This window comes from Schistocerca cancellata, chromosome 11, assembly GCF_023864275.1.
Source record: "Schistocerca cancellata isolate TAMUIC-IGC-003103 chromosome 11, iqSchCanc2.1, whole genome shotgun sequence".
In the NCBI taxonomy this organism is placed as follows: domain Eukaryota; kingdom Metazoa; phylum Arthropoda; class Insecta; order Orthoptera; family Acrididae; genus Schistocerca; species Schistocerca cancellata.
In genome coordinates this window covers 27692904-27707029 of record NC_064636.1, presented here as the reverse complement: position 1 = coordinate 27707029, position 14126 = coordinate 27692904, and the positions used below count along the sequence as shown (strand labels likewise).

Sequence of the window (14126 nt, the reverse complement as noted above, 5' to 3'; positions counted from 1 at the left end):
ACACGCTGAGTGGGCTTTCCGAGCCGGCACAAACTGTGATCCACAGAACGGAAAACGATGCGTCTACATCCAGTCACTTAAACATTATAAAGAGGTAAATAATTGACAAGGGTTAAAAAAATATGAGTGTTACATGGAGGAAATTGTAATATAGAGGAAACGCAGTAAAGAGAAAAATGTAACATTGTTTATAAGGGCTTTTAGTCGGGACCGAATAAAACGGATGTAACACAGAGGAAAACATTATATGGAGGAATGTTATAAAGGGGTTTCACTGTAGTTTGTTCTGACTAAATCACCTGGAAATCACAAATTTAACTTTTTTGCAAACTTCAGATAATGAATACAAAATTGTGACTAATAATCAGATGGTACTGTCAGAGACTCACATGCGCCTTGTCTGCCAGCACCGGCGGCTGGCAGTGGTGGAGCCTCTTGCACTTGCTGTCGCCGCCTTTGCTGCGCTGCTCGCGGTGCCGCTGAACCATCCTCTTCTCCATGTCTTCGTTGTGCCTGCAACACACCCCGACCACTCACACTCTGTGACCCAAAAGTGCATCGTGCGTATAAATTACATTACTGGCCAGTTTCGACCTTAGGTCATTTTCAAATGTATGATATTGGTGATTTTGTGTGTGTGTGTGTGTGTGTGTGTGTGTGTGTGTGTGTGTGTGTGTGTGTGTGTGTGTCACACTAAAAAAAATGTGACATATGTATCTGCAATATTTTACATTTTGGAATGGCCTACCGTATTTACTCGAATCTAAGCCTCACTCGAATCTAAGCCGCACCTGAAATTTGAGACTCGAAATTCAAGGGGAGAGAAAAGTTTTAGGCCGCACCTCCAAATCGAAACAAATTTGGTCCATTGTAATATGAGACACAAGTTAGGTCGAATGAATGATGATACAGCTACAGTAGTTTGCTTCGAGTCGAAAGCTTAGCAGTTAAGCTTTACCAGGTAGCCATTGCTACGCGTCTGGCACTCCATCCATATTTATACGGGTACACTTCGTTTTTCATGTGCTTCGTCTGGTTTGAATTGATTGCTTATTTTTCTTTGATCTGTTAAGTGCCGTTCTCTTTGTTATAGGTGTTTATGTCACTCTAAGCTGAAAATACATTGCTGTACTGTGTCATGCATTGTTTGTCGCATTTTGATAATGAGTGTTTAAGACCTGTCACCGCTCGCGGCATGGCTTGCTTTAGTGCGCGCTACTGTGGCTTACAATAAAAAAGAGAGAGTATGTCTCATGCGCGAAACAATGGCAAGAGACTGCTATTTGTTGTTACTTACACTGCTGCTTTCTTTGATAATGATCAACAAGAACCAAATAATAGACTGCGTATGATAGAAGACGTTCTGAACGAGAGTTCAGTGAAAATTTTTCTCCGTTTGAAAATCTTTGCAGACGCCTCTTTAGTACATTACATTCTGCAGAGAAATTAGAGTCATCTTAGATTTATAAATCTAGTCAATTGCCGTGCTTCATTTCTGACTGTATCACTATTACGTATAAGAGTAATACGAATATAAACATGACACGATATGTATATTCTTCCGCGTTTGCTGTTGTCTCACTCTAGTTTTGTAGTTTATTAGGCAGACAGGATTTAAACGAGATAGCAGCAAACACGAAATAATACATGGCAAAATGTTTATATTCGTATTATTCTCATGGTGAAGAGAGTACTGCATGCGATTCATAATTCATAAAAGTTCTTATTAGCAACCATCTCTTCTCACAGGTAGGACAAAATTCAGAACGCAGAGTTGGCCATATTGACAAACATCCCAAACAGTCTTGCCAGTCAGATTTTTGTAGTACATTGAAATGCTGCTACATTCGAAGATGAACAATACGGAATTTGTATTTACTTCGTTGGATAATGTATGAAAATGCAGTGGTCTTAACTCGAGGCGGAGAAAAAAGCTATACTGACGGAGAGGGTTTGGTACCAGTATTTATCTTTGTGCCTGCAAAGCATGCCTGTGTAGCGCTAATTATATTCGATGGCAGAAGTTCGTTGTGGTGGCACCTACCAACATATTTCAGAACTACCGCTTACTCTGCACTCGATTCTAGGCCGCAAGCGGGTTTTTGGATTATAAAAACAACAACAACAACAACAACAACAACAACAAAAAAAGTGTGGCTTAGATTCGAGTAAATACGGTAAGCTGAAACTGGTCAGCAATATAATTTATACGCATGGTGCATTACAGGAATATAACTGACAGGCTACATCATTAACACAAGACATTGAGGCTGTGGACCTGTACATGAAGAAATTATTTACACATGTTCCAACTCTCTGTGCTGTCAGACATTAATTTACAGGAACATAATACCACGAGCACAGCAGGAGATTGCTGGGTTAAGAGACGTCCCTCGTGTTGAATCACTTCACTTTAGATACGCAGAGTTCAGAACAAAGTGAGGTTCTCACTACAGCCAGCAGTCTGACGAGCATAATGGCTGCAGTCTTTGGGAACAATTTAGAAAATAGGTTCTTCAGCGAATACCAAAAAATTACAGAAAATTTAGCCTACTCTTACACATATGTTGGCAGTATTGACATACTGTGTCTGAAGCTGATGGCATGGATTGCGAGTGCACTGGTAAAGGTATCTTTCTGAAATTTGGCTGAATTACTCCTTGGACATCTCTGCAATGAGTAATACAGCAATGTTTTTAAATTTTAATTTATTCATTAGCTATTGCAAAAAACATGAATAAACTGCACAACAAAACAACATCTTTGTTTCAAATGCCTGCCATTTTATTATTATTATTATTATTATTATTATTACTTTCAAATTCCGAAAAACTGTACCTATTACTTGATGCACAACATGCTAAAGATTAAAAAACTGTTATTATTATTATTATTATTATTATTATTATTATTATTATTAATTTCAGATGAGACTTTCAGACTGCAGGACTCCCATTCTGCACGCACTTAATTTTGGACAGAGCAACTTCTGAGTTGCAGGGTGGGCAGTAGTGGGGGTTTCATGGTGACAATCTCTTAAAACTGGAAAAAAAATCAGGAAATGTTGTCTAAGAATCAATACATAAATGATCTATGTTGACTGCTTCATTAGTTTCTCAAAGAAAAAACTGTAATAATCATTTACTGTATAGTACGGGTGCTCAACCTTCGTAGGCTCAAGATCTACTACTCCCAGTTTCGTCCAGTTAAGTTTTGGTAACACAAAAGTATTTAACTGATCATTATGTCCATCATGCACATTGTTGTTTCACAGAAGCTGGAAAACCAAGGTTTGTGTTGTAGCCTAACGGAGTCAGATCTCAAACCCCGCCACCCCCGCCCTCCCCACATTGTACATCGCACCTCACTTCGCAGCAAATTCTGAGTGCTCTGCCCGCTCACCGCAACCCCCACTCACAACGAGAGAAGTTACAGCTCGCCTAGTAGTAACCTCACCCCACACGAGGGAAGACGGTCGCTCGGCGTGAGCCTTAAAGGTGGTGAAATACAGATGGAGATGAAAGAGATGGAGACAGTGTTGTCAGATTTACCACCTACAACTACTGTATGGAACTCTGTCAACAAATTGGTATTTTATGAAAACAGCTCTCCTGAACAGATTTCATACAAAGGTTTCTGTTGTGGGTTGGCAGGAGAGCCAACACCGGTATGAGAGGAAGCCGAAAGGCACGCGTTTTAGCTCACGCAGGCTGGCGTGAGGTCTGGAACAGGACAAGGAATTAGACTTTAGCAAAAAAAATGTACGTAGCTGCTGGAATACTTAACTTTAATCCATAAATGGTGAACACGCTCTTGACGGTACATTATTCATATTCTCAATAGTAACTGGTAATGGCGCCTTGCTAGGTCGTAGCAAATGACGTAGCTGAAGGCTATGCTATCGTCTCGGCAAATGAGAGCGTAATTTGACAGTGAACCATCGCTAGCAAAGTCGGCTGTCTAACTGGGGCGAGTGCTAGGAAGTCTCTCTAGACCTGCCATGTGGCGGCGCTCGGTCTGCAATCACTGATAGTGGCGACACGCGGGTCCGGCGTATACTAACGGAGTGCGGCCGATTTAAAGGCTACCACTTAGCAAGTGTGGTGTCTGGCGGTGACACCACAGTTTCGAAAGACCGACTCAAAGCCATGGCAACGGACCACTCAGTTGTGACTGACAGGATAAGCACCACTGCTATATAGGCCGACTGAGGAGAACTGTCCCTTAAGTGATGAAACTACCAATATATTTCAGCCACCTACATATCACTCCTGTAAGGGCAGCGATGACGAGGTCAGACTAATTTCAGCATGCACAGTGGCATTTAAGCAGCATTTTTGCTTCATTCGATACAAAAATGGAAGCAAAGAAATCCTGAAAAGAGGTAGTAGAGGAAGCTCCCTTTGGCAAGCACTTCACATCGGTTTGCACAGGATAGCTGCTCAGACTTAGGTGTAAACAAGTGAGGTGCTGCCAGCTGACCTGGAAAGCAGCGCCTCAGTGAGCTGTGGCGGTTTGTAGTCTCCCTCGGCCTCTGCGGTGTCGACACTGCCGTTGTTGGCAGACACGCCGGCAGATCCCGACCCGCTGCCAGAGTTGGATCCGGAGCCGGTGTCATTCACCGGCGACAAGCAGTTCCTGCAAAAACAATTTTTAAATTTCTTATTCGATTCTGAGTCCAGCCAGCATATCGTAGTTGAAGACTCATTATAAGTCACATTGTTAATGGCACCAACATACTGTCTGAACAGTGACAATGTGATATGGTGCAGTAGGCTATAGGCAAACATGGATAAATACACTACTGGCCATTAAAATTGCTACACCGAGAAAAAATGCAGATGATAAACGGGTATTCATTGGACAAATATATTATACTAGAACTGACATGTAATTACAGTTTCACGCAATTTGGGTGCATAGATCTTGAGAAATCAGTACCCAGAACAACCACCTCTGGCCGTAATAACAGCCTCGATACGCCTGGGCATTGAGTCAAACAGAGCTCGGATGGTGTGTACAGGTACAGCTGCCCGTGCAGCTTCAACACGATACCACAGTTCATCGAGAGTAGTGACTGACGTATTGTGACGAGCCAGTTGCTCGGCCACCATTGACCAGACATTTTCAATTAGTGACAGATCTGGAGAACGTACTGGCCAGGGCAGCAGTCGAACATTTTCTGTATCCAGAAAGGCCCATACAGGACTTGCAACATGCGGTCGTGCATTATCCTGCTGAAATGTAGGGTTTCGCAGGGATCGAATGAAGGGTAGAGCCACGGGTCATAACACATCTGAAATGTAACGTCCACTGTTCAGTGCGAACAAGAGGTGACCGAGACGTGTAACCAATGGCACCCCATACCATCACGCCGGGTGATACGCCAGTATGGCGATGATGAATACACGCTTCCAATGTGCGTTCACCACAATGTCGCCAAACACGGATGCGACCATCGTGATGCTGTAAACAGAACCTGGATTCAACTGAAAAAATGACGTTTTGCCATTCGCACACCCAGGTTCATCGTCGAGTACACCATCGCAGGTGCTCCTGGCTGTGATGCAGCGTCAAGGGTAACCGCAGCCACGGTCTCTGAGCTGATAGTCCGTGCCGCTATAAACGTCGTCGAACTGTTCGTGCAGATGGTTGTTGTCTTGCAAACGTCCGCATCTGTCGACTCAGGGATCGAGACGTGGCTGCACGATCCGTTAGAGCCATAGAGATAAGATGCCTGTCATCTCGACTGCTAGTGATACGAGGCCGTTGTGATGCAGCACGGCGTTCCGTATTACTCTCCTGAACCCACCGATTCCATATCCTGTTAACAGTCATTGGATCTCAACCAACGCGAGCAGCAATGTCGCGATACGATAAACTGCAATCGCGATAGGCTACAATCCGACCTTTATCAAAGTCGGAAACGTGATGGTACGCATTTCTCCTCCTTACACGAGGTATGACAACAACGTTTCACCAGGCAACGCCGGTCAGCTGCTGTTTGTGCATGAGAAATCGGTTGGAAACTTTCCTCATGTCAGCACGTTGCAGGTGTCGTCACCAGTGCCAACCTTGTGGGAATGCTCTGAAAAGCTGATCATTTGCATATCACAGCATCTTCTTCCTGTCAGTTAAATTTCGTATCTGTAGCACGTCATCTTCATGGTGTAGCAATTTTAATGCCCAGTAGTGTACAATACGTGCAAGAACTAAGTGGGAATAAGGGAGACAAAGAATGAAGTACTTGGATTAAAAAGGGTGGAAGACAGGAATGTAGTCTTCCGCCCATTATGTTCAACCTATACATTGAAGAAGCAATGACACAAATAAAAAAACGTTCAAGAATGGAACAAAAATTCAAGGTGAAAGGATATCAGCTATAGGATTTGGTGATGAGAATTGCTACCTTCAGTGAAGGTGAAGAAGGATTACAAGACCTGCTGACTGGAATGAACAGTCTAATGAGTAAAGAATATGGATTGAGAGTAAATTGAAAAAAAGAGGAGAATAATGAGAAGTAGCAGAAATGAGAACAACGAGAAACTTAATATCGGGACTGGTGATCACAAAGTAGATGAAGTTAAGGAATTTTTTTACCTAGGCAGCAAAATAACCCATGACGGACAGAGCAAGCAGGACATAACAACCAGACTAACACTCGCAAAAAGGGCATTCGTGGCCAAGAGAAACGTAAGCCTAAATTTGAGAACCAATTTATGAGAATGTATGTTTGGAGCACAGCATTGTGTGGTAGTTAAGCACAGACTTTGGGAAAACCAGAACAGAAGAGAATCGAAGCATCTGAGACGTAGTACAGAAGAATGTTAATAATTAGGTTGACTATTAAGTTAAGGAATGAGGTAGGAGAAGACAGAGATTTGAATACATCTGACAAATAATTGAGGGTGCAGTATGAAAATGCTGCTCGGAGATAAAATGGTTGGCACAGGAGATGATTTCGTGGTGTTCCCATCGAACTACTCAGGAGACTGAAGACTCCAAAAAACATTTCTTTTGCAATATTGGTCTTTTGCTTGGATTTGTGCCATATTTAATTTCTTCTATTTTGTGCTAACACTTTTGTCTCTACTTACATGTGATAATAACTTTAACGTAAATCACGGGTTATGATGCATAGTCAAAATCAGTGAGGTGACGCTGGGGCATTGAGAGACCAAAAGTAGTCGATGAGTTTTGTTATTTGAGTGGCAATATAACTCACAATACCTGAAATAGAGAGGATATAAAATGAAGACGTGTAGTAAAAAGAAAATGGTGTGACTGCAGGTGCTCCGCTGAATCGTCATTTCCATTTTGTGCACAATATTTCAATGGCTGACCAAGCCATTTTCTTCAGGTTCTGAGAGCTTTGCTGTTATTGTCCTCGCTGTCGGTCGGTCGGTCGATTCGGAGGGAGGGTACCAAAAAGCGACGTCACCGGTCTCATCGGATTAGGGAAGGACGGGGAAGGAAGTCGGCCGTGCCCTTTCAAAGGAACCATCCCGGCACTTGCCTGAAGCAATTTAGGGAAAACCTAAATGAGGATGGTCCGACACGGGTTTTAACTGTTGTCCCCCCGATTGCGAGTCTAGTGTAGTAACCACTGTGCCCCCTTGCTTGGTGTGTTCCCACTGTCTGCACTCCAATTAGATTCTGAGTACACACAACAGCAAAACGCATGGCACATGAAGAAAACAGCTTGATCAGTTATCAAAATATTGTGTACAGTGTGGAAAGAAACTGGCAAAACACCCATAAGCACACCATTAATCAATTGTGCTGAGAAAACGTGAGAGATCTCTGCAAGAACAACATTTATAGAAGATAGAATTTTTTTCCATTCAATAGAAGTTTCTGTGTTAGGAAAACTCTGAGGGCATTTGTTTAGGTTGCAGCATTGTATACAGGGTGTTACAAAAAGGTACGGCCAAACTTTCAGGAAACATTCCTCACACACAAAGAAAGAAAATATGTTATGTGGACATGTGTCCGGAAATGCTTACTTTCCATGTTAGAGTGTCGTCTGCTCTTCTGTCAGTCTATGCAGCACCCAGAGACAACAAAGTTTCTTTACTAGCAAATGAATTGCTAGTGCATTTAGCACTAAGGTATCGTCTATCTGCCAATAGGTCACTCACCTCTCTTCTTCTAGCATTTTCCCCACAGAATTAATGTTTCCCTCCATAACTGACGGTCATGGCCTTCTCATTCTCTCAGCATCCTCCAGAGTCCCTCTTTGGAATTCTCTGTACCACCAGAATATAGTTCAACGATGTGGATACACATCACTGATTACAAGAGTCAATTCTTCAAAGCACTGATCTACGTTCAAACCACATGTGAAGTCGTATCGCAAAACTCTTCGAATCTCACTTTGTCACCACGACGCCATAGCAACCACTTAAAACTAACCCTGCTAGTGATCAACTTGGCCCACAGACTTGGCACAGCGGCTAAAAATGCAAGCACGAAGTACTCTCAGAACACAGCAACAATTAGTCTCCTGCGTCTTATTGTTGTGTCATATTGCAAAACTTTCCTAGCGCCCTTGTACTTTTGCAGATGACAACATCTGAAATCTGGGTGAAGGTTACAGGCATTGTGTCACAACAAACTGCAAGGAGCAGATTACTGAACGGTGAGTTGAGATTTCGAGTTGCCGTGCACTGTTTATTGCTGAAACCGTAGCGCAGATCACAGAGACTTTCACAGTGCAGAGCAAGCAAGAGTCAACTGGGACCCGAGTGGCAATCTGCGATGTTCATCTCTGAGTCTTACTTCTGCTTGTGGCAGTCATATTGACATCAAGAGCCCTTATGCAGCCTAGTGAAATGTCACAGGAGACGATGATTTTCAAGGTGCATAGGCCTCCGACTCCTCTGTTACCCTTTGCCTTTGATGGTCATACTTTTGTACTGCAGGTCTGATTTGGTAACTGATGAAGGGAGGCTGAATGCTGGCTGGTGTGTGGCAAGAATGGCACGTAACGAATAACATACTCCAGCAAGATTACACAGGACCCCGTACTGCAGTGGCATTCCTCATCCCCCCAAATTGTCACTTGATGGGGAGGTGTGTACTTTCAGACCAGACTCCAGCCTCACAAACTTACAGAGCATGTCTTTCAGGCATAGCAAGAAATTTCTCAAGAAGACATTCACAGGCTGTTTGCTTCCACACCACAACGGAAACAAAAGTGTACTCATGCCTATGGGGGTTACACATCATGTTGATGTTGTTGTTGTTGATGATGATGGTCATCAGCTCTGAACAGAATGAAAGTTTCATCCTTTAATCTTTCCAGACTCAAAATATTAAAAATTATTTTTTTATATTTCCTTGTGTCTATTAAATTATTAGATATAAACTAGACAAACATAAACACATATGGTGTAGTTACAAATGGAGCCACTGCACACGAAATGTCATTACTTTTCGTGACACAGTAAAACGTAGTTCCTTTCTGCTGTTAGGCATAGGGATACTTGACACGAAGCACGCTCTCATCTGCTTCTGTGAAGTTCCTTCTTTGTGCTACAGTGTACCCAGTGCCTTAAGGTGCTGTGCAATGGTAGATGTTTTGCTTCTACTGTGTGGTTTTCGGGAACAACAGTTTTATATTTTTTTCCTAACGGTTCTTTGTTCCCATTCTCTGACATAAGGCAAGACAACAGTGACTTTTTTGTTCAGAGATCAAGATCACTGTCTTCAGTTAACCCATTATCTCCACTTGCACTGTTACTGTCAATCCAAGCCAGCATCGGATGAAACCCCTTTATAATGGGACACCAAGTGTTCATTGTGTGAAACTGGAAATACAACAACCTGTCACTGCTACTCATGTTGCCTTTAGAGTTGCAGATGCTTCAAAAGGAACCCCTACAATAATTATGAAAATAAATACATAACTTTAATTATTAATACAAAACCCAGAGTATAAATTTGAGCAGAATAGTTTTTCTGTATCTAATCCATGTGCAAAACATCCCTTTTAGAAATAAATTCAATCACAGCTCAGAAACAAAGACCATCATGTACTGCATATGGAAATGGCTCCTACATTTGCTCATCTAACTGCTAATATTCAAGACATATGAAGTAGTCAAAGCTGCAGCCACTAGAGGGCAGCATCTACTGGACACATGAAAGGTGGCTACAGATGTAGATGCTGTGCGGCTACCACGTTACGAGAAAATCCTAGGTCAATTCAAACACAACCACATCATCTGAAAAGGTTAATATCTGTTACACGGTGTGCATATCTGCAAAAGTTTGATAAATATCTGGGTGATGCTTGATGGTGCTTTCTATATCGGTCAGTGGAGCATTGCAAAAGATAAGAAATATCCAGCGAAGGAATTCCAGAAAAAATTATAAGATGGCCAGTGAGAATCAAAACACATCAGCTGTAAGATGGTAAAACTGAATGTGATTGGAAATACTTATGTAAATAACCATCCATCACTTTTACCATTCCTTATTATTATTATTATTCTTATTATTATTATCATTATTATTATTATTATCATTATTATTATTATCGTTGTTTTTATAAAAAAGGATAATGGAGGGTAGTGCCAAATGAAGTGCTTTACAGGAAACTGGCCTACTATAGGTGCTATACGTAAGAACAGGATTTCTTTCCTTGCCCACATCATGACAACTGAAATCAGATTAACAAGAAGAGTTAGACAAACTATGGAATCTGAAACAACATGTAGGATGAATCACGGAAATTAGAGAGGATACAGAAGAAGTAGTGGACAAAGAACTAGCCTGGATGATCTGCAAAACGAAACACAAAAATCTCAAAAAACTGAAAAACTAGAAAATGAGATTTAAAAAAAGAAACAGACAAACAACACGCATTGAATGTGTACTTACAGATGATGAAAAATGAAAAAGATCAGAACACGTGAAACGATATTGGAAACTCCCAAGGAAATGTACTTGTCAAAGAAGGTGGCCAGATAACGTTTGACTAAAGTGGTCCAATGAGGCCACAAAAGTACTATTTTTGATACCACCATAATAAAATATCACACTGTGCCCAGATGAGCAAGCTTGCAAGGCGTTACCTGGTGGCACGGCTGTCGTTGGTAGCAGCGGCAGCCTTGGTGTCTTCGTCAGTGCTGCGGCCGGTCGGCTCCAATGCCATCAGCCGCTCACCGGAATCGTCTGACGGGATCGTCTTCGGTTTGCTCTCGAAGAACCTGTGGGTGTACAATACTGTCACAATCGCTACTCCAAAGAGAAGGCACCAGATAGGGGACATCGAAGATAGCCAAAAAACTTTTCTAACTCTCAGACCTTACAGAACACACCTCTTCGATTTTCTTCACACTTACAGCATTTAAATGTCAGTGTCTGGACATCAGTTACCCTAAGCACCCAAACTGTAATAGTTTTGAAACTTGAAACTTCCTGGGAGATTAAAACTGTGTGCCGGACCGAGACTCCAACTCAGGACCTTTGCCTTTCGCGGGCAAGTGCTCTACCGACTGAGCTACCCAAGCACGACTCACGCCCCGTCCTCACACCTTTAATTCCGCCAGTACTTCGTCTCCTACCTTCCAAACTTCACAGAAGCTCTCCTGCGAACCTAGCAGAACTAGCACTCCTGGAAGAAAGGATATTGCGGAGACATGGCTTGGCCACAGCCTGGGGGACGTTTCTAGAATGTATTCATTCTGTAATAGTTTTGTCTCGTGTCACAACATTCTACGCAGATTTCGGACTTCCTCAATCAAATTTTTTGATCATTTCCATACACGAGCTTGTTCTTGAGCATCAGTGAAATTGTGCAAAATCCACTGAGAACCGATTTTTTCATACTAAATGTACATGTAAAATGAAGAAATCTGCAGGAATTTTGCAATAAGTGGTTTTGGTCAAACTTCACAATTCTTTTTAGTGGTAGAACCTCACACTAAACTTTTGCAAATCATTTGTAAACGGACATTTTTAGAAAATGTTCAATTACCAAAAGTGGAACTGTTGTAGAGTTATGGGTTTATAAAAACAACAAAAAATTCAACTGTCAAAAGCCTTCACACAGAATTTTGATTTCAACAACTGATGAAATCTTCTGTTTATGCATCAGTTTTACACACGTAAGGGACACCTGCAGACCTCACATTACTCTGCAGCTATCAACTACGACAATGACTGCAGGACTGCACTTTCATACGCCTAGAGTCACGCTACGCAGTACGCTCAGCAATTGGGTACTGGGTGTCCATGAGGTGGACAGTTTTTCTGTGTCCACTCATGCACCCAGACAGTTTAGGGACGATCTTGTGTGTATAAAATTCTGTGCAGTCAACACAAGTTAGTCGACAAACAATGTGAGTGGCTTTGAAAATTGATCTACAACTGCAGGGATAGAAACTTACGGGTACCCCTAATGGTTTGGGCACATTACACGGCTCGAAAAGTACCTTACGGAGATTAGGAAGGTGATGGAAAGTGGCAGGGGTGGTGTTGGGAGAATATTGGGGAGAGGGGACCTGGTTTCAGGCACCGACTTCAAAACTGTCTGTTATATATGCATATTTGCCAACTTCCATAGATTCAGTGTATCACGAATCAATCATTCACGAGCAACTTTTGCCGTTATCTCTGAACCCACTGATGAACTTTTTCTGTGGCATCTACTATGGTGGTTTCTCTGCTCAAGTTGTTTGGGGCATGTCAATGAGGGGTGAGGGCACGTAGATGATAAGCACATATGCAGAAGTTCTGAAAGAAAAGAAAGTCTATGTATTCTTCCTATTCATTGCAGCCCCATGGTAGAGAAAAGCTTTACTTTCTTACAGTGTGAAATGGTGTGCTATTGAAAGGAGCTGCGTATACAAGGGGATTCAAAAAGGACTTTCCAGTTTTGGAATGATATAGAAATTTATTGAGATAACTTATAGAATCAGTATATCCATCATTTTGTAGAAAACAATCTGAAGTTTCACATATAAGTGTCAAGTGTCATTTCGGTTCAGTTTCTGATGCAGCAAATATCCCACTGGTAATCAATTTATTTGCACACTTGTTCCAGCAAATGAAACATAACTCGTGCAACGGCAGCATAGATTCAATTTTTCAAGTCGACTAAATTGTTTGGTATGGGAGGAACATACATACGGTATTTAATGAAACCCCACACAAAGAAATCCAGTGGTGTCATCTTAACCTGTTCGACATAATCATTAACGTGCAGGTGACCTGCTGATTTACAACGTCGCAGTGAACGACCAGTCTCAACGAAGTTCTTGTGCCAAGAATAAATTGTAGTCCTGTTCGGAGGTTCTTTTGGTGTGAAATTTACAATGAACTGTTGTTGCAGAGTTCGTTTCGTGAAACAGAAACAAATGATGAGCACGCTCCATACCAGTGAAAGTAGCCATTTTAGTTGTGTATTATGCTGGCACTCTGGTGGCAGAATAGGGTACTGATGCAATGTGTGAATCAAACTTGGGGTTGTCTGCTACAAAATGATGTCAATCAATTCTGTACGTTGTCTCAATACATTTCTATATCATTCCAAATTTGTGAAGTCCTTTTTGTATGTACATAATAAGAGAGACAGAGAGAGAGAGACATATACAAAAGCAGAAATAGTTTGTATGTGTGAAGTACTTCACTGAAATATAAAGCTCCTCTCATACGTCTATTCTGGATTGGAAGATAACATTTTTCCGTTACTAAAAGTGAGCAAACTATGCTATCTTGCCAAGAGTTATCTGCGCCAGACATTAAATTCTATGGGAGAGTGGTTTTTGCAATTACAATTCCATACAGTTTATGAATTGCATATAATTCACAAACAGGTTTAGTGAGTTGGTATTTCATTCACCAAATAGGTTTTCCATCTTCCACGCTTTTAGAACATATATTAAACAACTGGTCTTCAAGTGATTGTGCTGAGAGGAGAATGAGTTTTGAGTAACCTTAATCAGTTCGGCTTGTGTAAAACTTTAGTATTCTCAAGGTACAAAAATAATTGTAAAGTAAATGCAAATCTGACATTTTATTTCACATTCACACCTTTCATAAATTTAATTAACTGATGTACCAATTTTGTAAGATAGCAGAAGTGATCAGCCCAAGGCCTAGCAAAATGCTTTGTG

At 41.6% G+C, this 14126-nt stretch overlaps 1 protein-coding gene across 1 annotated transcript in view; it reads right to left on the bottom strand.

Moving 5' to 3' along the window:
• LOC126108903 (period circadian protein) overlaps positions 1-14126 on the bottom strand; it is a 224173-nt gene that overhangs the window by 53251 nt on the left and 156796 nt on the right. Inside the window, exons 13-15 of the mRNA XM_049914270.1 lie at positions 11082-11216; positions 4483-4638; positions 390-513 (exon numbers count right to left, since the gene is read on the bottom strand). Of these exons, the coding sequence (XP_049770227.1) occupies positions 390-513; positions 4483-4638; positions 11082-11216 (415 nt within the window). The remainder of the gene's footprint in view (positions 1-389; positions 514-4482; positions 4639-11081; positions 11217-14126) is intronic.